Source organism: Erythranthe guttata, chromosome 10 (assembly GCF_056151865.1).
Source record: "Erythranthe guttata isolate IM_541 chromosome 10, IM_541, whole genome shotgun sequence".
Classification (NCBI taxonomy): Eukaryota; Viridiplantae; Streptophyta; class Magnoliopsida; order Lamiales; family Phrymaceae; genus Erythranthe; species Erythranthe guttata.
The window spans coordinates 3,608,227-3,631,519 of record NC_142542.1 but is presented as its reverse complement, the minus strand read 5'-3'; the positions used below and the strand labels follow the sequence as shown (position 1 = coordinate 3,631,519).

At 34.7% G+C, this 23,293-nt stretch overlaps 6 protein-coding genes and 1 long non-coding RNA gene across 8 annotated transcripts; 4 read left to right on the top strand and 3 right to left on the bottom strand.

Moving 5' to 3' along the window:
- Window positions 1-743: 743 nt before the first annotated feature.
- On the top strand, window positions 744-2,050 carry LOC105960101 (uncharacterized). Its single transcript, XM_012984274.2, has 2 exons — window positions 744-985; window positions 1,677-2,050. Exons 1-2 carry the CDS (start codon window positions 863-865, stop codon window positions 1,857-1,859), a joined length of 306 nt encoding a protein of 101 aa, XP_012839728.2. The 5' UTR covers window positions 744-862; the 3' UTR covers window positions 1,860-2,050.
- A 673-nt stretch (window positions 2,051-2,723) lies between these two features.
- Window positions 2,724-6,519, top strand: ABCB29 (ABC2 homolog 12). Its single transcript, XM_012984268.2, has 10 exons — window positions 2,724-3,429; window positions 3,851-3,937; window positions 4,046-4,153; window positions 4,262-4,528; window positions 4,863-4,946; window positions 5,156-5,372; window positions 5,474-5,559; window positions 5,662-5,849; window positions 5,964-6,093; window positions 6,181-6,519. Exons 1-10 carry the CDS (start codon window positions 2,845-2,847, stop codon window positions 6,328-6,330), a joined length of 1,902 nt encoding a protein of 633 aa, XP_012839722.2. The 5' UTR covers window positions 2,724-2,844; the 3' UTR covers window positions 6,331-6,519.
- Window positions 6,520-6,620: 101 nt separating this feature from the next.
- LOC105960065 (replication protein A 14 kDa subunit B) lies at window positions 6,621-7,735 on the top strand. The gene is made up of 2 exons (XM_012984234.2): window positions 6,621-7,011; window positions 7,524-7,735. The coding sequence occupies exons 1-2, from the start codon at window positions 6,753-6,755 to the stop codon at window positions 7,586-7,588; spliced, it is 324 nt and encodes a 107-aa protein (XP_012839688.1). The 5' UTR covers window positions 6,621-6,752; the 3' UTR covers window positions 7,589-7,735.
- A 452-nt stretch (window positions 7,736-8,187) lies between these two features.
- LOC105960097 (F-box/kelch-repeat protein At1g57790) lies at window positions 8,188-10,408 on the bottom strand. Its single transcript, XM_012984267.2, has 2 exons — window positions 10,148-10,408; window positions 8,188-9,569 (listed from the first exon to the last, which is right to left on the bottom strand). The coding sequence occupies exons 1-2, from the start codon at window positions 10,177-10,179 to the stop codon at window positions 8,468-8,470; spliced, it is 1,134 nt and encodes a 377-aa protein (XP_012839721.1). The 5' UTR covers window positions 10,180-10,408; the 3' UTR covers window positions 8,188-8,467.
- Window positions 10,409-11,413: 1,005 nt separating this feature from the next.
- LOC105960064 (uncharacterized) lies at window positions 11,414-13,029 on the bottom strand. The gene is made up of 4 exons (XM_012984233.2): window positions 12,761-13,029; window positions 12,414-12,499; window positions 11,783-11,890; window positions 11,414-11,656 (listed from the first exon to the last, which is right to left on the bottom strand). Exons 1-4 carry the CDS (start codon window positions 12,936-12,938, stop codon window positions 11,573-11,575), a joined length of 456 nt encoding a protein of 151 aa, XP_012839687.2. The 5' UTR covers window positions 12,939-13,029; the 3' UTR covers window positions 11,414-11,572.
- A 2,029-nt stretch (window positions 13,030-15,058) lies between these two features.
- LOC105951411 (uncharacterized) lies at window positions 15,059-18,029 on the top strand. 2 transcript variants are annotated; one of them, XR_016033828.1, is made up of 4 exons: window positions 15,059-15,508; window positions 15,637-15,801; window positions 16,906-17,045; window positions 17,757-18,029. It is a non-coding gene; the product is annotated as an uncharacterized LOC105951411 (long non-coding RNA). The 2 variants fall into 2 exon arrangements; XR_016033829.1 differs by having other exon boundaries at window positions 15,071-15,512.
- A 1,275-nt stretch (window positions 18,030-19,304) lies between these two features.
- LOC105960096 (Glutaredoxin family protein) lies at window positions 19,305-20,836 on the bottom strand. The gene has a single exon (XM_012984266.2). It carries the CDS (start codon window positions 20,782-20,784, stop codon window positions 19,582-19,584), a length of 1,203 nt encoding a protein of 400 aa, XP_012839720.2. The 5' UTR covers window positions 20,785-20,836; the 3' UTR covers window positions 19,305-19,581.
- Between the last annotated feature and the right edge of the window lie 2,457 nt (window positions 20,837-23,293).

The window sequence follows — 23,293 nt, the reverse complement described above, 5'->3', positions numbered from 1 at the left end:
AGAAAAACGATTGCTAAGATATATTAATATTTGAATATACATACAGTAGAACTTCGATTAAATAATACTTTTGCTCGATCCTGAGTCTGAGACAACGTGGGAAATTAATAATCAACTAAATTTATAAGATAATACATATTTGAATTCTAATAAGCATATAATATATAAATTAATTATGCATATAAATAACTTTTCAAATAATACATAATACAATAGATTGATGATAAATATATAAAAATATTACAAATTATGTTTTAGTTCTCTTTTATTTCTTGTTAAAGTCAGCATTCTTCATTTTTCTTAATATTGTAAAAAAATCTCTTATTGTTTTGTCATAAGTCAAAAAGAAAATATTAAATACACTACCTCGATAAATTAATAACCCCGCTTAAATAATATTTTTTTTACGGTCCCGACTCGAGGACAATGTGCTAAATTAATAATTCGCTAAATTTATAAGATAATACACATTCGAAAATTTTAAGAAGCACAATAATATATGTAAATTAATAATTGCATAAAAATAATTCTTACATTCCATATAGATCTAGGAACACTTAATAAAATATAATTTAATGATAATCTTCTAATTAAAAGAAAAATATATATAGTAAGCTATTTTGGTGGGGGAGTTGAAAGAAAAAGTAGTTGAGATCCTCAGAAATTGAAGCATTTGTTGGATATATTGACAAGTGTTAGCTCAACCCTTACATATCTACCAACATATGTTACATCGATAAACCAAATCAAATTAAAACACAACCAAAATTAAATAACAAACATACAATTGTTGTAAGAAAAACAAGAAAAAACAAACAAACAAGTAATTAAGCTACTACTAGTGAATCATATCAAGAAAAATATGGCAAGTCCAGGTTCGTCGTTTCCGGCAGCCGAGGCGGAGAAAGAGTTGAATCCAGCCTTGAACACTGATTTTCAGGTCGATCCCGTTTCTGCGCAAGTTACTACGTCTAAGCAAATGAAGGTAAAAATTACTCATTATATCCTTTTTCCTTTCTTTCTTTCTTAAGAACATGTCTAGAAATATATACACATTTTGATCCACCATATCTTAATTCGAATAATGTATAGGTCAGGTTCGGATCCAGAAAATGTGGAACCCTAACCAACCCTTATATAGGTCAGGGTCCAACCCTCCGGTTTGAAAAAAAACAACAACACTGGTCCGGGTCGCCGGTTAACCAATTTTTTTTTTTTCTTTTTAATTATTTAATTTTTTTTGAAAAATTAAAAAATGTGGGTGGGGAATGACGAGTTACACGGTTCGGTCGAAATTTCAATCTTGATCGTTGATCTCCACCGTGAGAAGTAAAAACAATCATAACCGTTAGTTTTTTCAAAAAAAAAACAAAACAATAATAAAAAAAATACAAAACAAGGGTCGAAAAACCGCCAATTGAACGTCCGTTCGTGGTTTGGGAAATGGACAACCCTTAACCGGCCCATATTATAAGGGTCCGACTCCAGGTTCGAGTTGACCCCGATCCGGTTTCGATTCAAGTCAAATCGGACCTTTGGCCACATGTTATATCGAATTGCAAAAAACACTCCGTATTATTACCGTAATTCTTTGTCTCATTTTCTTGGCCACTTGTAACTAATAATAATATATAGGTAATTGATTATAGTATTGGTTGTTTGTTTGGAGCATGCAGGAAGAATATGAAGCAGCAGAAAGGAAAGAAGAAGAGGAAAAGAAGAAAGAAGAGCTAAAGAAGAAAGAAGAGGAAAAGGACAAAGCTGTCCAGAATTTCAAAACAGCCGTCATCGTCTCTGGAATCATCGTCGCCGTGGCCGGTGCAGTCTTCGCCATTACCAAAAAACTCCGAGAGAAATGATTTTATTCTTAATCTTTAATTAATTAGTGTCCTTATAAACATGCACGCATGGCCTTCATTTTTTTTTTTTTGCAACAAGTGTTGGATTACATTTTTTTCATCAACAAATTAATCAACGTTTTTTTTGTAGTTGATATTTATCTCCAAGAGAATATTGATTTTGCTTTAATTTATATTTTTTTTTTTCATTAGTTGAAGATTTAGGTCTTTGTTTGAACTTTACCCCCTTTAATTTGTAATGATGTCTTGATGATGATTTGGAAGTGTTCAATTAGTGAAGCCCATGACACCAAAAGTACAAACTCAAAACATAATTTAAGTAATTCTAAGACCAATTTCTAGAGAAAACAGAATTTAAAGATCTACATCCACTCAGAGAAATTCACCAGCACAATCTAAAAAATAACATATCAATCCCTTTAATTCTCTCTTCATCAATTACTTATTTTGTTTATTTAGGTCAAAAATAGAATAAAGACATAATAATAATAATAATAATAAGGGAAAACTACGGACACCCCCTTGAGTTATGATCGAACTACGAAAACCCCCTCCTATTTGGGTAATTACAGCCACTTCCTCAACTATGTATTATCTTACGAAAATACCCCTCCAGGGGTAAATTTATGGATGTTAAATCGGTAGAACCGAACCGAAATTTCGGTACGTCAACATTTCATACGATTTGGTCTGGTAAATAACCGAATTACATAAATATTTTATGTAAACAAAAAGGGACTTTTCGTAATTTGGCCATAGCTCAGGGGATTGGCAGTAATTTGCCGTAATAATAATATTTGAGACATCATTAAAATTCTTAAACTTAATTTGTAATAAAAAAAAATTATCCCCAAAACAAATGTTAATTCGACACATGGAGAAAAATCAGTTATGACTGTTAATCCTCTGGTTTTCTTTCTCATATATATCTGCTGCAACAAGCACTCAACATTCAAAGCTTATTATTCCTTTCAAATCAGAATTAATGGCTCAATTACTCCAATTCACACCTCCATCTTCCCTCTTTCACCTCAATCACAAAATCCCCACCCACAGTTGCAGAAATCCACCCACTCGTCAAATCCCCTTTTCTCTCAAACAATCCGCCGCACTCACACCCAGCGCCGCCGCCAGCAATCGCCACTCCCCGCCGGTCAAATTCGCCTCCCTCACAGCACTCAAACCCTACCTCCAATCCGAATGGCGGCCCATCCTCTCTGGCTGGCTGTGCAGCGCAATTTCTGTCTACTCGCTGTCCAAAATCGTGCCTTTGTCGGGGAAGCTCTCTTCTATATTGGCCGCTGCGGATTTTTCGAGCCTGAGAAATGAGGGTTTGATATTGGGGGTGCTTTTTTTGACACGAATTGTGTCCAATTATCTGCAGCAGGCGTTTCTGTGCGAGGCCGCATTGAATTGTGCCTACAAAGTTAGGGTTTACGTGTTCAATAGGGTTTTGCAGAGGGATTTGGGATTCTTCGAGGGCGAAAAGGGAGTTTTACCGGGGGACGTTGCGTACAGGATCACGGCGGAGGCGGAGGATATAGCCGACACTGTATATTCCCTTTTGAATGTGAGGGTTTGCTTCTCGATTTGATGTCGATTTCTTTGTGCCGTATGAGTTAATTCATGTGATGTGAAAGTATGTTTTCCTAGTACAATATGATTGGTGGTTTGTCAATTTGTCGTATTCAATATTATGATTTTGAATATCTAGGTGAATTTAAAATGCGGGTTCCATGATCGACTATGGAACTCACATTTTAAAAGTTGTTTTTGGTATTTCCCTGATCCTTTCCGACAATGCAAGTTGTGGTTTCATTGCACGTTTTTTGAGTGAAGCTTTAGTAATGGTTCTTAATATCTTATAATACTTTCCATCGCAACTTTTTGTAGTGCAATACTGTATATTATGAATTCTCAAACATATTCGCGATCACTCTGTCAAGTTATTTGCTCTCTTTGCTTCTTATTCGCATTTTTTCACTCAACAGACTGTTGTTCCAAACACTCTGCAAGTATCAGCTATGGCAACTCAGATGTTAATCATAAGTCCCGTACTCTCAATAATTTCTGCCTTGGTAAGGAAGCGGTAGCCAAAATATTATTATTAATTTTTTTTCGGGACTGGATTTGTTAAGTTTTTGTAGTAGAATTGAAGAGCCCACTTTTCTGGTGTTGTTTTGAAGGTGATTCCGCTCATGGCTATCACGATTGGTAGTCTTGGAGAAAAGCTTCGTAAAATATCCAATACGGCAAATCTTAGTACAGCTTCTCTCTCAGCATACCTAAATGAGGTGTGGCATATTTTTACTTTCTATTTTGATTGTGCAGTTTGTGTAGCTCTATCTAATAATATTTTGTTGAGAAGCTTAAGCACATGTGCATTATTATTTTTGTTGAAGGTCTTTCCTTCAATTCTTTTCGTGAAGGCAAACCACGCAGAATCCAACGAGGGTATTAGATTCCAGTCGCTTGCCTCTGCTGATCTCTCGGCGTGTTTGAAAAAGAAGCAGATGAAGGTTTTAATACCTCAGATAGTACAGATAATGTTTTTCGGGGTTCTATTCATGTTCGGTGCCAGCTCGTTGGTAGTTTCAAGAGCCTCATTCAATTGTTCCGCCATGGTTTCTTTCATGACATCACTGATTCTATTGGTCGATCCAATTCAGGTAACTTTTATCTGCTTAATGAATTTTACGTATAGGTGGTTACTTAACTTGTTTCTTTTGAGTTTCTGAGATCATCGATGTTGGAATACTACATTTTCGACTTAAGTCACTTTCTAAATGCTGGACATCGGAAATGATTACTTATTTGCTTCATCATGATTTATGCACTCTAAACGCAGAAACAGAAATATTGATTACTCTTACATTTGGGAAGTCTGACGGTCTCGCATGAATTCAAATATCCATGATTTTCTAATGCATGTTTATTTGTTATTATGGTTTTTCTTCCGTGCAGCTGTCTTAGAGTATCAATCTGAAATAAAGAATTACGCAGGGTGTGGGAAAAGCATACAACGAGTTAAAACAAGGAGAACCAGCCATTGAGCGGTTGTTTAAGTTGACCTTGTTCAAGTCACAGGTACATTCCCGTTTTCTTTCAATCCGCATAACAGATATTGCTTGTCACGAGTTTTGACTGTTGGTAAAAACAAAACGAGCAGATTTTTTTTCTTAATTTACTTGAGCATTCTTGGTTGCTGAGATGTAAGCTTTCCTTAATGCTCCAAAATGACATTTTCAACACTTTCTCGAGATTTTTCTGAACGAGCTTACAATGAAAATATTCAGGTGAGTGAGAAAACAGATGCAGTTGATTTAGTCACCGTTAGTGGAGAAGTGAAAGTATGTGGCCTCTCTTTCTCATATGGAGACAGTGTGGGCCCCGTATTGAATGGGCTCGATCTTCATATTCATGCTGGAGAGACAATTGCCCTTGTTGGCCCGTCTGGTGGAGGCAAGACAACTCTTGTCAAACTTCTGCTTCGCCTATACGAACCACTTTCTGGTGAGTGAGTGAGTGAGTGAGTGAGTGAGTGAGTGAGTTCTCTTCCTCAATTTTATCTTATACTGTTATCTATCTGAACTTCACTATTTCGGAATCGACAGGTTCGATTTTGATAGATGGCTGTGACATTCAAAATATTCAATTAGAGAGCTTAAGGCGACATGTTGGTCTGGTCTCTCAAGATTCGGTAAAGTGTCTTTGCATTGCAACATCTATCTTCTTTTAAATTCTCGGATAATCTTGATTTCTGCTTTTGGTTAAAAAAGACCGTGAATTGTTATTTTTGCAGGTACTGTTTTCAGGGACTATTGCTGAGAATATCGGGTACAGGGATTTAATAAGTGGTATTGACATGGATAAAGTCGTAGTTGCAGCTCAAACTGCAAATGCAGACGAGTTCATTAAACGCCTTCCTGATCAGTACCAAACCTGTGTTGGACCTAGGGGCTCTAATTTTAGTGGAGGCCAAAGGCAAAGGCAATATTATTTTCTTCAATTTTTTTATTATTAATTTTTTTTATATATATAATTAAACTTCATTTTTTTAACTCTGGAGGGTGACCCTTTTTCGTTCCTGCATTTATACATCAGGCTAGCTATTGCAAGAGCGCTTTATCAGAACCCGTCTATTCTTATTTTAGACGAAGCAACTTCTGCATTAGACAGCAGATCTGAGTTTTTGGTGAGACAAGCTCTTCAACGCCTAATGCAAAATCGAACGGTAACCTCAAGTGCAAATTAAAACCTCAAAATCATTCGTGTTTTAATTAATTTATTTTTTTTGTCAATTTTGGGGGTATTTTTGCAGGTCGTGGTGATTGCTCATAGGTTGGAAACGGTTGTAATGGCTGAAAGAATATTCCTCTTAAATGATGGGAAGCTGCAGCAACTGAGTCATTCGGATCTTTTGGATGCTCATCGTCAACATGGCTCACTCGCTAATGCACTCGTTATCTAGTAGTATTCAATATTCCAATCCGAATTTTAAATAATCGTGTAAATTATTATTTGTTCTTTAATGTGGTTTTGTCACAAATAATCATAGTAATTTGTTATTCACTCTCTATACCACTTACTTGTACTTGATGAATTAGACAACTGAATTTTCAAAAAATTATAATTTGATCTTTAACTAAACAATCAAAAATCAATATTTTAGATAAGGCGGGAAATTTTGCCGCCATTGTTAAACCCTTTATGCTCAATACTCTCATTTCTACTTCCCCTATATATAATCCAATTAAAATCCAAATTAACCTAATTCAAAGTTAAAAAATTTACACGCAATATTCAAACCCTAGAATTTCCACTCGTATAATTCTCCGTCCACCGCTGCCTGATTTTCTCTGAGAATTACACACTCGTGCGAAATTTGTTAAAATGGATACGTCAAATCCGGCGGTATTAGTCAACGCGGAGCTGCTGCGTATGCACGTCGGCCGGAGGGTCCGTACAGTTATTCAGGTGCTGAAATCCGACGGTGGTGGCTCAGTCGTCGGAAGGTCGACGGACGAGCAGCAGTTGATTATAAAGGGATATCCCTCAGCCCCTCTTTCCACTTTCGTCGAAGTTATCGGCATCGCCGACAGTAATCAATCTATTCAGGCTGATTCCTGGACCAATTTCGGCGACAATTTTGGTATTTGAAACAATACGACTCTTTTTTTTTTTTTTTTTTTTTTTTTGAATTTCTTAATTTGGTGTGGTGATTGATATATTTGGGTCTTTTTATTATAGCAAATTAGGTCTTTTTATTATGTGCTGTGCATTTTGCCCTACTTCAATACGGCGACGTATTGTGCATTAGTGAATTTACAAGCTAAACCAGTATTATGAAAGTAGGAATCGATAGTTGCGTATTCGATTAATCGATTTAACTCAAAAATGCGTCTGCATCTTCTTCTGGTGTATGGCACAGTTGATGTATGATGATTATGTATGTATGTGTGTATATTACCATAGCTTAGATTTACGCGAGCTGTTAATCGAGAGATTGTAATGTTAGACTTTGCTCTGTAAATTATTGTTTAGGGGAGCCACCAAGATGTACTCTTGTATTCGGAACTAACTATGTCGGTTACATATTATCAAGAATTGTTTTTGTATAATGATAATTATATTACAAGTAATCGTTTCGTTTGGTTGGTGCAGAAATGGGATGCTACAACAAAGTATGTCAACTCGCGAACGGGGATTTCAAACACTTGTTCATCTAATAAAATTTTATGTCTGGTATAGTTCTTCTTTGAGGTTTGGAACTGAAAACTCTATCGTTCAAAATTCGTGTTTTTCAAAACGGCAACATGTGTAGTTTATCAGTGTTTTCTCAGAAGCCTTGTCTTAGTGATTGTTGCTGCTGCTGATATCATCTTCAATTATGTTTTAAATTCGTCTCGATTTGAAATTTTCTGCAATATGGTAAGCGTCGAAGTCTTGTAATCATTTTGCATATTTTGGTTGGTGTCGATCTTTTTTGAATGATATCATCTCAATATGACCCATCTTAGATTCAATACCTCTTGTATTAAAACTGCGATTATTAATTAATTGCCTTAAGCCTCGTTTGGTTGGGGAGATTAGTCATTATTAACTAAAATAATTAAACTTTATTTGACGTTTGATATCCCTAATAATTTGCTGAGTCGATCTGCAAATACTAGTCTCTAATTATTATGCATCATTGCATTGTATCTAATCATTTCAACCAACAACTGCAGCAAATAATGAAAGACATTACAAAAAGCTAAAGACAAATATTTCACATTGTCTCTAAACACTTCAGCAACAACTCCAGCAAATAAGAACATGTGAAACATGTCGAAAAGTAGAAGACAAATACTTATAATCTAAATGTCGATTAAAATGTATTACAACATCGTACCTAAGCATTATAGCTTGCAGTTTACATACCCTAAATTACGAAAATCATAGCGATAATAAACAACATTAAGGTGAGGAAAAAAGAAAAAAAAAAAAAAAAGGGGGCAGCTACATTGGGTGTGATAACTACTGATTATTTGGCAGCGACGGCCGAAAAAAAGATAAAAAAAAAATCACTAAAACAACATTCAGCGAGTACAACGGCTACTTGACTTTCAAAGAAAAGTCGAAAGATCTTCCGGCGGCTCGATCCAAACACTCTCGAAAGGATCTTGTTCACCCCAATCATAACACTGCTTTCGCGGATAATACCTACCATTCTCCAATGAATACGAAACGCATCTCTTACCATAAAATCGAACCTTCGAGAAATAAACATTATTTCTCATTGTTCCAAGAAGATCCATCCTAGCACAAGACGACAAAAAATTCGCAAACAAAGTCATCCCGCCTAAATTCTCAACCTCCACCCACACTTTCTTGGCCTGGTCCAGCTTATATATAACGGGGTTCACCGCCGAGCAAGTGTAAATTACGAAAATATCCCCGTCGTGCTCCGCCATGAATTTCCCCTTCCACCAATTCTTGACGAAGAAATTCTCCGGGCACTTGGGCGGTGCCACCGAATGCACCGCCCAAGTGCTCTTCTGGGGGTCGTAGACCCCCAGCCAGCCAGTCAGGCTCAAGCAATAAAACATACCCTTGCAGAAAACGAGCTTATTCCAAATGCTGCTAACGAACGGGAGGCGGTTCTGGTAGTTGGTGGTGGCCCACGCGGTGGCTCCGGGGCGGCAGGTGCTGACCGCCACCACGGTGGGGCTGACGTGCTTGACCGTGAAGACGATACAGCTGGCGGCAGTTGGGGCGTCGGAGAAGGCGACTATTTGGTAGGTTAGTTCTAGGGTAGGCAAAGCGATGGAGTCTCGTGTGTAAGGGCAGAAGAAGAATACTGACTGAGTTCTCGGCTTGTAGAGGAGGAGCCACCCGTTTCTGGCGTAGCAAATGCGGGACCCGTTTAGCTCGGGCAGGTCGAGGAAATAGGTTTTGCGTTTGGAGGGCTCGTAGAATTCGTAGAGGTTGCCGAATTTGGGGAAGAACATCAGCCACGGTGGTTTGTTGGATTTTCTCACGGAGAGTGCTACAGAGAGCCATCTTTTGCAGACAACCGACGCGCGAATGTTGTCTTTTAAGGTCAGTTGGGAGAGGATTAGTTCCATGAGCTCTGTTGGAAGATCGGTCTGTGTTTGCGTTTCTTGTTGCTCGTCTATCGGCTCATGCTTCGAGAGCTTTTTGCTGTGTCTAATTGTTTCGGCCAATCTACAGCAACGGATAATTGATGTAAATTCAATCGGCACTAAGACTAAACAATCGGAGTTATTCAAAAGGTAGCAATTCAAAATCACAAGTCATAAAATGCATTTGCTTTGTGCCCGAATGAGCAAAACGCGATTTTTATTTTGTTTTTCAAATAAGAACATCGGTTTACATCATTATATCGACCATATTCGATGAACCAAAAGATCAGCTAGAAGCTTCTAGATTTAAAAAAAAAAAAAAAAAAAAATCAATCTTGCAAATATATCAAATCCCAACTGAATTAAACAAGGTTTTTCTCATATGTTCAAATCAAAGTAGAGAGAAATGCAACTCAATTAAACAACTTTTTTTTTTTTTTTTATTTATCAAGAACAGTCACCTAAATCAGAAGCACAAACAAGAACCCTACTCAGTGCAGACTTCAAGAATCATTCTTATCCAATCAGATTCACTCAAATCTGATCTAAGGAATTAAAACAATTAGTAAAACCCTGGAAAATTACAGATCATGAAATAGGATTCTTGCCGACAAAAAACTACTGAATCAAAATTGGCTCATAAAATCAAAAGAAACTTACAATTTCATCTTCTTTCTTCTTCGCCCAGCCATAATTGCCACAACCCAGATTGAATTTTTATTTAATTTTAAATTTTTTTTTTTTTTTGGGTTTTTATTAAAACTCAGTGTGTGTGTGTGTGTGTGTGTGTGGGCGAAATGAAGAGAGAAGAAGGGTTGGGAAAGGAGAGGGCTAAGGTAAGAATGATTGATGTCAGAGCGTGAGAGATTTCTAACAAAAAAACCTTTTCTTCCCAACAACACGTGTGGCTTTTGGTGTGTGTGTTCGATTTTCTGTAACGGTGGGCTTTTTTCATGTCCTAAAACTCACCCAATCCATTATTGCCACGTGTCGGTGGAATCAACTCTTTAATGTTTCTTCACTTTTATGGTGCGAGTGTTGGCCATTTTATTTGAAACTTATCTATTATGATTGATACACATTTATTTTTTATTTCCAAGATATATATATAACGTTACATTTGATTTATTGTTGAGAAAAGAAGAGGGATTTTGTTTTGATTATGCAATCATTTTGATTCATAATAATAATCCAATTGGATTAGATGGTAACAAATTGCAAATCCAATCATGATTCGTAAATGCATATCATAGGACCTGTACTGCTACGCACAAATATAATGAATTGTTATATGTAGATTAATTGTGCACGATCGATTTATTTCATCAGGTATAGCATCTACAAAATCCTTGTAGTCTATCAGATTGCTACGAGATGCTACACTCGGTGAAAAAGAATCGGGTAATTTTGCACCATAAATCTATACAATAACTACTCACTACGCGTACGTACACATCAGTTTGTATTATTATGTGTAGATCAATGGTGCATGATCACCCCGATGTATTTCTTGGACCCATAAGACACCAAAATAATTTTCTTTTTGCCTACTCCTAATAGATTAATGAAATCATCTAAGTTTGTCGATGTATAGTCTTGAAATTCAAGCCCATGTTGAAATACGCAGTGAGCTTCAACCCCGATACTAAAATGCTCCGTCCCGAATTAAAATTTTGAAATAAAAAATAAACATTTGAATTTGAATTCATAATAAATAAAAAAAAATCATTAACCTCTTGTTAAGATATATTCATTTACAATGAAGTTAAAATACTGGTGTCTCGTTTTCTGAAATCATTTTATCTATACATGTTATACACGTGACACGAGTATAGTATCTACACAACCGTTTCGAGCCACCAACTGTGGGACTTGGACAGCAAACGGAGTTCAGCAAACAAAAGGAAATAAAAATTCACAAGATTCTTTAGTAACGCAAATCAGAAATCGCGATATAAAATAGCGAATATGCCGTAATAATAATTCAATCTTCTGCCTATTGAAATGGGAATTTTCTCTTCTTCTACTTATAGTTATTCTGCCCTACTGGTTGAGACTAGTACGAATACCAACTTACATCGCCGACTAGTTTTCACCTGCCATGTCATCATCATCATCATCATCATCATCATCATCATCGGAACTGTCATTTTCGTCATTAATTCCAGGCTGGCAAATGGAAATACATAGCCGAGAACACGCAAATATCAGGAAGAAATCAAATAGAAGAATTAAAGGGGGCTGGGTATATTTCATCTCAGGAATTCAACAACAAACGAGAGGGAAGTTAGTTACCTGTCTGCAATAAGAGAGGCTTGTAACATTTGTTTTCTTCAATGTCTTTATCGAGTCATAGTTACCTTGTAAACATTCTTCACGCATAACCATCATTTTTTCTGCTATCTGAATAAGAATAAGATACGAGCACAACATATGAAACCAGATAAATTTAAAAAAAAAAAACAGCATTAGGAAAAGTAGCAATTGCAATTAATGGAGTACTTTCGTCGTACTATTCAATCTAAGTTACTTACTTTTAAGTTTTAATCTTCAAACTTATGAATACACAGGTTATCATTTTTATGCATATATTTAAATTTCTAACAAGATTTGAAGAATAATCTCATTGAATTTGATAATAGGATATTGATACCAACACATTTCGTTTCCGCCCTATCGGAAAAAAAGATATTACATGTCAAGATAAAATCTGAAATCAATTATGAAATAGATATTGGTCAAGAATTGTATCCGTTACGACAAAAAAACAGGACTTCAATAATCTGACATATACACCATAAAGGAAGTATCGAATACGATCTATTCTGGATTTAAATGCATAAGGACACAATCTATTTTGGATATAAACGCACAAGGACGTAACAAGAAGAAAAAAAACGAAAAAAGATAGACAAAGAAAGTGTACCTCTTCAATACTGCCATCTTCTATCTCTGTGTTTAGAGATAACATGAATTCTTCAAGCATATTATTTACTTCATGAATATATAGCTCTGTGCACAAAAGTAACAAATTGATTACAAAAACTGAACCAAATGCTTCGTTTTTATAACTGTTTATCAAAGTGTCGAAATCAATTAATACGAATCAGAAAGCGGAATTCACAGAAGAAAACTCGAAATAAATAACAGAGGAGCGAGATACCGATTCAACTCAAAAATTATTTAACTTATAACTAAATCAAATTTAACAGGAAGAAATGCAATATCTAGAAACTCAAATCGAAAAGGGAAAATAAAAATAAAATTAAGTACCTTTTGATTGGGTGAGGCGATGAAAAATATCGCGGCTGAATTGCTGAGATTTCTGGGCGGAGGTACGGCCGCCCCACTCATTCTCGACGGCCATTCGGAGGGCAGTCCATCGAGAAAGAACCAAATTGATCCCCTCTTGCAGCTGCGCCGCCACTTCCGCCGTCGGAGCAGGGTTCATTGTCTGAATTCTCACTGATTTTGTTTTTGCAACCTAGGGTTTGCCTGAGTGTTAGGGAATTTGCGATTTTGAAATTATATTATAATTGAAATTTATATATAATGAATCAATCTGAAGTTTTATTTCATTAAATTAAAAAATATATATATATATATATATATATATATATATATATATATATATATATATATATATATATATATATATATATATATATATATATATATCGATAGTTTTTTTTAATTAAAATAAGGGTAAATGACAAATAGGCCCAATGACACTTAATTAAAAGAGCGACATTAAACTTTTTGTTTTTCAAATAAATTCAGCACATTCAAATTTATTTACAAATAAGGAAAATCTCTTTATATGTACCAAAATTACCCCCAATTCATTGAAACTCAATTCAACTCCAATTTCATCAATTAACCAATTTTAACCATAATTTCAATTTTGACCCGCCACCACCGGAGACAGCCGGTCTTCGGGGTTGACTTTTTTTTTTTTGTTTTTTTTTTCCCGGCCGGTCAACTGCCGTTGACCGCCGAATCTCCGGCGTTGACTTTTTTTTATTTTATTTTATAATTATGTGTTTTCTTAAAAAAAAAAAAATTAATTAGTATTAATATCTTGGCTGCTAAATTACTGTATCCGACAGTTATTTAACTGTCGGAGACAGTAATTTAATTGTTAATTGACTTTTTTTTTCTTCAAAAATATTTTAATTAATATTACTGTATTCGTTGCTAAATTACTGTCTCCAACAGTTATTTAACTGTCGGAGACGGTAATTTAACTGTTAATTGACTTTTTTATTCTTAAAAAAATATTTTTAATTAATATTACTGTATTCGTTGCTAAATTACTGTCTCCAGCAGCAGTAATTTAACTGTTAATTGAATTTTTTATTCTTAAAAAAAATAATTTTAATTAATATTACTGTATTCGTTGCTAAATTACTGTCTCCAGCAGTTATTTAACTGTCGGAGACAGTAATTTAACTGTTAATTGAGTTTTTTTTTTCTTAAAAAAAATTATTTTAATTAATATTACTGCATTGGCTGCTAAATTACTTTCTCCAACGGTAATTTAACTGTCTTAGACAATAATATTAACAATATTACTGTTCGGGAAAATGATATTCATAATATTACTGTCTGAGACAGTAATTTAGTAGCCAAGACAGTAATATTAATTAAACTATTTTTTTCTAAGAAAAAAAAATTCAAAAAAAAAAAAATCAACGCCGGAATCTGACCGGAAAAAAAACATTTAAAAAAAAAAATTATTTTCTGAAAAAAAAAATTGGGGGTTAATGTGATATATTTGTTTAAATCCGAGGTCAATGTGTAATATTAAGGAAATTAGAGCATAATGGGTGGAATTGATAAGAATTATATTATGGAGGGTATTTTAGACTAAAAACATGGGATGAGTTTAATTGAGAGACTGTTTTTTGTGTGGACCAAAATGCATTTAAGTCCCATGTGATGGGTCCTTTTGCCATTCGCCCTTAAAAGAATATCCGAAATGTCAATCATTTTTTTAATTAAAATACTGAAAATAACGATATAATGTTATTTAAATCATCCGTTAGAGTAAGTGAATCAATGTCAATTGACTCATGTTCGAATTGTTGGATTTTTTTAGCCTAATTGATTAATGTTATATATAATCCACTAAGACCAACTCCAATGAGTTATCAAACATGGTATTCAAACAATTAACCACTATTTATATATCAAAAAATAGAAATTTTTAACTCCAATGGGTTATCAAATTAGGGTTCTATTTTGATAATTCAACTTTTGGAATGTAAAAATACTTGCTGGAAATTGAGTTATCAAAAGTATAACTATCTAAACACCTAATAAAAAGCGGACATATGGTAATTACAAATAAAATCACCTATAAAACTCCAATTGATAATTAATTTGATAACCATGGTTGGAGTAGATGAATTTTAAACAAGGGAAAATTTGGGATAACCCCCTAGTTTTGAAAATATATAGGGATAGACCCTATTGATTTTTCTTTCCTAGTCAAAAACCCAAATTCTAATCTTAATTTGACAGACCCCCCTAGACAAACTGAAATACCTATTTTGCCATTCTAATTACAATTAAAACCCTAACTCTTTCTCTCACAATTCTCGTTCTATTCTCCCACCGCCTCTTCTCTCTCTCACTTCCCATCAGCTCCGCTGCTCCGCCATCGGCGCAAAATCGCCGCTGCTCCGCCACCGGCGTAAAATCATCGCTGCTCCGCCATGGACGCAAAATCGCTGCTGCTCTGCCCGAGCCTTGCACCGCTGCTCCGCCATCGCGCTGCTCGGTTCTTTTCTCTCTCTAACCATTCTTCCGACGCGCATCCCCGCTCCACCTCCACCGTTCTAGCGGTCGCTCGCCTTCCATCTAGCGCCGCCTCTCTTTCGCCGCACCTCCTTGCCGAGCTCAGCCGCCAACTATTTCCACCGCCATTTGCTTTCAAACTGCTGTCCCTAGATGCGAAGAATGAAGAGTACAACGGATCTGGAAAATCGCTGTGTTTTTACAGCAAATCCGCACACAGTAGGTCGATTAGCTTGTTAATTTTAATTTGTTTACAAATCTCAGCCACGAATGTGTGTGTGTTTGTGTTTGTTTTTTTAAACCAGTAGTCGTTAACCCTCATAATTTATTATCAATTGCGATTGCAGGTCTTGCAAGAGTACATGGGTCCTGCTACGAACACGAGAATTTCACAGGACCTCCATTTTTCGCCGCTAATTCCTGCTTCTTCTAAGCTTCGTGTTGCAAGCACGAGAAGGCCTGCCACTATTTACTTTTTCAAAAACAGCGCCCCTGAATAATCTGTTCAGAAAGTAAGCGTTCGGCCTTTTACTTTTTTTTTTCTAGAACTATATCTATAGTTTATTACAGTTTTCTCTTCATATTATTGCGGACGGAATAGATTCATGTTCGATGCCTGTATTTGATTTCATGGACTTTTGGTCGGTGGGATGGGAGCTCATTAAACATTTGACATTCATACTGTAGGAAGATGATTTGTCTTTTTTGTGTATATTTAATGGAATATATATTAACAAGAATTTTGTTATTATTTGTAATTCTTTATGGATTGCACAGTAAGCGATGTCTAATATAGTTACGAATCGATTAATGTGATACTGGTTTTTTTCATTAATTTGGTACATACAAAACCTAGACACATATGAATCGGAACCGCCGAAAATTGCTGGATATGTAAACACTGGATTGTAAGTTAATTTTCTGGTAAAATTGATTATATAAGGCTTGAAACTGAGAGTTTAAAGAAATTCAATGGTTCCTTGTCACAGTTCTTATGGTTTATCATCGTAAATATTGCCTTCGTTGTATTGATAATTAATTTTCTGTGACCGTGTAGCTGATAGATTTCATTTAGGGATACTTTCAGAATATATCTCTCGCAAATTTTACTTTGCCCCAAAAAATTATGATCGTATACTTTTTTGTTCGCTCGGCATCTTGAGAAAAATGTGATATTTGGTTCTTGTGATGTTTGTTTTGTGATTATTACGAACAAGTTTAATTTCTATAGATAACTATAGTCATGACTTTTTTGGTGATGTAAATGAATTTTATTTATATACATATATAGTCACATGTGGTCATGTACACGTAGTTATATATAGTCACATATAGTAACAAGAATGAACACAACTATGTGACTATAGTTGACTACATATAGTCATATATAGTCATATGTAGTAACAAGGAGACATAACTACATGTGACTATAGTTCACCAAAGTAAATTTATCAATAAAGTATTTTCATTGTTTTTTTGTATTTTTCATGTAATGTAATTCGAATTTTGCAGGTATTTTTTAAGTTCACCAAAGTATTTTTTGTACAGCCATCATCGAATTATGCAGTTATTTTTTGAGTTTTGATTTTAATTTTTTTTTTTTTTTGTGTGTGAAGCTGTGAGTTTAATTTTAGGAGTCGACTTGTACATAAAACGCGATTGTTATGGCAAGAAATATAATAAAAAAAAACTCGAAACTTGTTCCTGGTGGTGGTGCGACAAAACTGACTGTTCATCCATTGAAGGCATAGAAAAGGTAATGAATTTTAAAGTGCTTCTTAATATATTGAATCACTGTTTATTGGTCCTCAAATGATTTGTTTACTTTTTTTTTATACCTAGGAGTATATGTAGATTCGTGATGAGAATATTTTGTTGGTAATATGATATTGATATTTTATTTATCGAGAATGAAATAAGTGACTACTTTTACGTGTGTTTTATCTATGGTGTTCCACTTCAACTTGCTTTGATCTTTGACCTTTGGTTATACGAAGAATAATGACTAGCATACTCTGTTTGTAATTTGATTTTGATAATATAAGCTGTCTCGTATCGCCTGGAGAACAAAGTCCGGTACTTGAAGGGACAAATAAAGTCACATACATGTATATAGTCACATGTGGTCATATACAGTAGTCATATATAGTTATGTGTAGTAACATACAGTAATATATGGTGTAGTCACATATAGTAATATATAGTCATGTGTAGTAACATACAGTAATATATGGTGTAGTCACATATAGTAATATATAGTCACGTGTAGTAACGTACAGTAATATACGGTGTAGTAACATGTAGTAATATATAGTTATATATAAACTATGTAGTCATGTAGTCATATGTAGTCATATATGAGTTATGTGAGGAGTATCTATGTATACCAGTAGGTGATAGTGCGTGTGTGCACATTTAAATTTGAAGCAAAATTCGTTGTTTGTTTAACTCTTTTTCCTTTTCACAGGTTTTGGTGTTTGAACTACTATGTAGTAAGTTTTTGCGGAGTGGATTGTGTTCGTTGTTCAAAACAAGCGGTTCCCGTGTTGACAAGTGCGATTTGAGTCAAATTTAGTCGTATAGATAACTGTAGTTATGTATAGTTCCATGTAGTTATATATATTTATATAAAAGCTATGTGGTTTTCCTGATGAATAGTGATCTTGATGATTGTGTTTTTTTTTTTTGACTTTTTTGTTAGGCATTAAATTATTTATAATATCAAGAATCAAATTTTGAATTTTTTTATTGTTATAGATGAATTTTTATATATATAATCAACGGTTTTTATAATCGATCGACCATAACTTTGGGGTAAAAAAACAGTAAATTGGTACATATAACTATACATGACTGTGGTATACTATAGTCATGTGTAGTCAATTTCAACACAGTAAATTAAAAATTAAAAAAAAATTAAATAATAAAAAATTAAAAAAAAAATTAAAAAATTAAAAAAATTAAAAAATTAAAAAATTAAAAAAAAAGTTAAAAAACAAAATTAAAAAAATTAAAAATTAAAAATTAAAAATAATTAAAAAATAAAAAAATTACAAAAAAGGTACGTATAAAAAAATAATAATAAAATAAAAATTTATAATTTTTTATTAAAAAATCTGAAAAAATGATAAATGCAGGTCTAAAAGTGTGGAGTGCAGTTAGCTATAATGCTGAATGCAGAGGTGAAATACTGAATATGCAGTTTGCTGAAAATTGCAATTAAGGGCACAATAGTACTTTTGCCTCTCCAGGGGTGTATCTCAAAGAAAGAATTTTAGGGGTGGACTTATACCTACATATTTTCCATTCTAGGGGTGTATATCAAATGACCCCTTTAAACAATAGTAAAATATTTACTCAAATATCAAATAAATATTTGATAATTCGATTTTGGTATTTATCATTGGAGTTGCTCTAAGCCCTTTCTTCATCTGTGGTGGCCCAACAACGAAGTCCAGCTAAGCACACATCCGAATGGTTTGAGCAATCCATTTCAAGGTACTAAACTCCCTAGTGCGAAAAGAAGACACAATTTGAATCTTCGTTGTTATGTGATTTCTATTTTTCTGTGTGCGCGTGAGAACTACTCGAGAGAGAGAAATACATATGAGAGATGCAAATCGGTGTGAGATGGGGTATGAGTGAGAGTCTTAACTAAAATCTGAGTGATTCCGGTTAACCTAGGGTTCCGGTGACTGTGCTTTTGTGCTGAGCTTATTGGTGCCCACCACCGATGGATTCTGGACGAAAAAAATAGACAAGAAAACTGAGCCATAAACAGAAAGCTCTTCATAGCTTCTTTGTTTTTTATTCCTGTCCAAGAACGGTTTTATGTTCCTTATACGTGTTTTCACTCTTATGTTCTTAGTTGGAATTCTGTAATCCCAATACTCTTTACCAAAGGTTATTATGTCGAATTTGTCGCATATGGCTAGCCTAGTATAATTTACGTCTATCTTATGGTTTGCAATCTATTGTACAAGAGTGAATAGGTACGCAATAATAAATTAATAAATTAGGGGAACAAAATCAAATAAATATAATTAATATCAAATCACAACATGTCAAAAGATACAAATTCTTGCATCCGAAAACAAACCATCTCCACATGCTATGTTAAATTAGCCAAGGATTCCAAATACATTTTAGAACCCTTTCTTACATATAATCAAACAAACAAACCCCTTTCATTTAATCTCCCAATAGATTAAAAAGGGTCCCAAAATAAAAAAAAATAAAAATAAAATAAAAATCCAAGTCAGTGTGTGTAAACTTACAACAACAAGAAGTGATCAACAACAAATTGGGCACTGAATCAACCCATTCTCATTGCACTTGTTACACTTGACACTCTTCTTCCCATCCTCCCCCAAAATCTTACAACTCCCATTGCAATTCACACACATCAGAAACCGGATCCCGGCACATCCGCCGCAGCTGGCGGCAGCCGCCCTCGGGATCCCGTCGAGCAAAATACCCAATTTGCCCTCCTCGTCCAACTTCACCAACTCATCCGCCCCACCAATCAACCTCCCCTTCACAAACACTAGCGGCACTCTCACCTCTTTGCTACTCATCAGCCCCCTCAACTCCTCCTTGTAACCCGAGTGCATCGAAACGTCCCGCTCGAACATTTGGACGCCGTGCGACTCGATTACGGATCTCGCCACATTGCAATCCTCGAAAGTCTTCCTTATACCCCTCAGGGTCGTCGTGTACATCACGACCGCGCCTTCCCCGCCCGGCGGGCATTTCTTCTTGTACGAATCGAGATCAAGAACCGCCGCGGTCGAGGAATTCATCGAGCCCGACTTCTTGATCTCTTCTTCGGTGCAAAACAACGGGCCTAGACTCCTCCTCTTCGAGAAATCGACACCACCCGAATCGCATCTTTTCACATTCGGGCTTCCTTTTATAGATGCCCACAATCTTGGAGATGGTTTTCTTACAGTGTTGTCCTTCAAAACGTTGCACTCTTTGAAAACTGTTTTCGGGCTATTATCCAGTGACTTTGTTCCGCCATTAATTCTTCCTCTGTTCTCTTTTCCACCAACTTTTTTGACCTTCTTCGGAGAACCCATTTGATTCAAGAACTTAAGCGGGCTCCTGGGATCCATATCCGAAAACCCACGAAGGAAGAGCCTCGATTTCGGGCTTTTTTTCGACTGAACCGAACCGGGCCCTCCATCTTCGAGGCCTTCCATCAGCTCCCACGTGTTGATGATCTCCGATGGCTGATCTTCACGAGACGGCGAAGTTTTGATCTTCACCTCCGCTGTGGGTTGTATGATCTTCTTCACTACTTCGGCTTCTTGATTCTCCTTCTCCGGCGGCGGAAGCGGCGGCGGAGCTTGCTTTTCGCCGCCGTCGAGGTTGAGGGCGCCGTAGGTGGTTGATGTGAGGGAAACGAAGTGGTGGGTGTATTCCGTGCTTCTTCTGTAGAGATTTTCCTGCTCGATTTCTTTAGCCACCATTTTTGATGAGACGCAGCCCATTTTTTTGTTTTTTTTTTTCTGGGGAGTGGGGAGATTTTCAGTTTGTTTTATTTATTTGAAATGTGCTCTGTTTTTTTTAAGACATAATAAGGCAACGGTCGGAATTTTCGAAGGGAGAATTATAATTTTGTCCCTATGTTTGGCCGAATTTCAGTTTTGGTCCCTCTATTTCTAAAGTTAACAATGTTTACCTACATAGTTCAATTTTAAACACATTTGGTCCCCCTTCACTCTCAGGCCTTCACGTGTCTGTTCATATCTAACATAAAACACTATTTTGTGGCAAAAACTGAAATTTAAAACTGTTTTGGAGCTTGAAAACAAATAAAAATTTAAAGTACTATTTTTAATTAATCTATTAATAATATTAAGTATAAAAAAATAAAAATAGAAATAATAATATTTAATTGTCAAAACAAAGATGACGACGAGACTTTTTTTATTTTTGGATTTATTTTATATACATATATCAATTTGTTTGTTAAAATTAAAATATTATTCAAAAAAATTCTAACGTGTTTGTATTTAATATATTGTTTTGCATTTTATTATTGAAAATTCAATATTATTCAATTTCGCATTATTATACTAAATATTATTAAAAACAAATTAATTATAAATAATATTTTTCATTTTTAATTGTTTTCTAGCCCCAAAACAATTTTAAATTTTATTTTTCGGTCCCAAAATAGTGTTTTCCGTTATATCTGAACGGACACGTGTCCGTTCAGATATTTAACCATTTGGTTTCCCTATTTCCGTTATTTCCAAAGTTATATCTGAACAGACCAAATGTGTTTAAAATTAAACTTTGGAGGTGACATTTATCTACTTTGGAAATAGGGTAACCAAAGTGAAATTGGGAGAAAGATGAGGGATGAATAGTGTAATTCTCCTGAATTTCGAACAATGTAAAATTACACGAGGGCCCCTCATATGTTTTCTTATTTGTGAAAAGGTCCCCATTAGTGTTTTGTTTATCGCGAAGTGGGCCGAGACAAAATGTAAGTGGGTTAAAAGGAAAATAACAAAATTGTATTAAAACGAGGTCGTTCGATTTGAATCCAAGTGAAGTCGGTACAAAACTAAAAATAGGAAAACCATACAGTTGTATATTTTCATTTTGAATAGAAAATATACAATTTTTTGGTCAATACCAAAATTAAACCTTTTTATTTTTTTTCTATATTTTTATTATTTGACTTATTTACTAGTCACTTCTTCTGTTGTTTTTTTGTGGAAACATTTTGATTATTTTAATGTGGTTTAATTAGTATAATCTAATAGTTAGATATCCTATGTCAATAACATTGAGATGGAAGGGAGCTAGATATAGTTATGCAGTTAACTCTCCATACATGGTCAATTACGACTTTTTTTAACATGTTATTTAATTAATTGAAATGTTATCTTATTGTATAAATATTTAATAATTTGTGTAAAATATTGAGGATGTATTGTGTATTACAATGAGAAGTTGATAGGATTTGGAAGGTTTATATTGGGAAATATAAGAATCTATAGTGTCGAATCTAAGAATTTATATTGGGAAATTTTCAGTTTTCATTCCTCAAGTTTGCAACGATTTCACAATTGGTCCTTCCAGTTTAAAAAAATTCATATACTCCATTAGTACTTATATATTTGAATAATTGTTATCCAACATTTCTTCATGACCGAGAACAAGGCAATATCAACAATTCGTTTATGATTAAAAGTATTCAATGGCTAAACTAGGATTTTATTGGGGAGGAGGACCGAATGTACATTAAAAAATAACGTAAGAAAAAATAATGAACAACAATGATTTTTCTAAAAGTAGTGAATTCGGGATTTTATTATATATATGGTGAGTTTAAATTTTCAAGAGTTGGGGACGGTGCCCCTGAAAAACATGTTGTGACCTTTTCTTTCATATTGAATCTCAGAAGAACATATGAGAGAGAGAGGAGAGGAGAGAGAAACTAAAATCTGAATTAATTGAGAAAGAAGAAGAGTATAAATTATTTATAGTTTGAGAGAGTCCAACGTCTCTTTTATCTCAACCACATGATCATAACAGATAGCTAAAGTCTAATCTAACTGCTAAGATTACACAAATCATAACTGTTAGAATCCGAGAGGATTCTGATTTTGTTTTTTCAGCACGTGTGTGAAAAACGTGTATCTAAAGTTAGGGAAGTTTCCTTAATGCTTTAAACTCTTATTTTGTCATTAATTTATTTAATTATATAAGTCAAGTGTTAACAAGGAATTTCCTTGACAAAGACTTTCCTTATTACGCAATTTTTTTTCCTTACGTAAGATTGAAACTAACCTAATGGGCTCTAATCTTTTGTAGGGCTCTTTTATTCAACAAAGGAAGTATAAATATAGGAGCACCAACGTGTTATAAGGCTGTCTCTTTTGCGTGAGAGAAAAATAATTTTATGCTCTTTACGTTGCTGCTCCTGATATTTGATCTTATTCGAGAAGAGAAATATATTCAAAGATTTGCTTCTTTCACGTA

Bases quoted from the DNA above. Each gene is read 5' to 3' on its own strand.
- LOC105960101 (XM_012984274.2), top strand. From the start codon at position 863: ATGGCAAGTCCAGGTTCGTCGTTTCCGGCAGCCGAGGCGGAGAAAGAG. The intron at 986-1,676 runs GTAAAAATTACT...TGGAGCATGCAG, and splicing joins CTACGTCTAAGCAAATGAAG to GAAGAATATGAAGCAGCAGA.
- ABCB29 (XM_012984268.2), top strand. From the start codon at position 2,845: ATGGCTCAATTACTCCAATTCACACCTCCATCTTCCCTCTTTCACCTC. The intron at 4,947-5,155 runs GTACATTCCCGT...GAAAATATTCAG, and splicing joins TGACCTTGTTCAAGTCACAG to GTGAGTGAGAAAACAGATGC. The intron at 5,373-5,473 runs GTGAGTGAGTGA...CGGAATCGACAG, and splicing joins CCTATACGAACCACTTTCTG to GTTCGATTTTGATAGATGGC.
- LOC105960065 (XM_012984234.2), top strand. From the start codon at position 6,753: ATGGATACGTCAAATCCGGCGGTATTAGTCAACGCGGAGCTGCTGCGT. The intron at 7,012-7,523 runs GTATTTGAAACA...TGGTTGGTGCAG, and splicing joins CAATTTCGGCGACAATTTTG to AAATGGGATGCTACAACAAA.
- LOC105960097 (XM_012984267.2), bottom strand. From the start codon at position 10,179: ATGGCTGGGCGAAGAAGAAAGAAGATGAAATT. The intron at 9,570-10,147 runs GTAAGTTTCTTT...CCGTTGCTGTAG, and splicing joins AGAAGAAAGAAGATGAAATT to ATTGGCCGAAACAATTAGAC.
- LOC105960064 (XM_012984233.2), bottom strand. From the start codon at position 12,938: ATGAACCCTGCTCCGACGGCGGAAGTGGCGGCGCAGCTGCAAGAGGGG. The intron at 11,891-12,413 runs GTACACTTTCTT...ATTCTTATTCAG, and splicing joins AAGATGGCAGTATTGAAGAG to ATAGCAGAAAAAATGATGGT. The intron at 11,657-11,782 runs GTAACTAACTTC...TCCATTTGCCAG, and splicing joins GCCTCTCTTATTGCAGACAG to CCTGGAATTAATGACGAAAA.
- LOC105960096 (XM_012984266.2), bottom strand. From the start codon at position 20,784: ATGGGCTGCGTCTCATCAAAAATGGTGGCTAAAGAAATCGAGCAGGAA.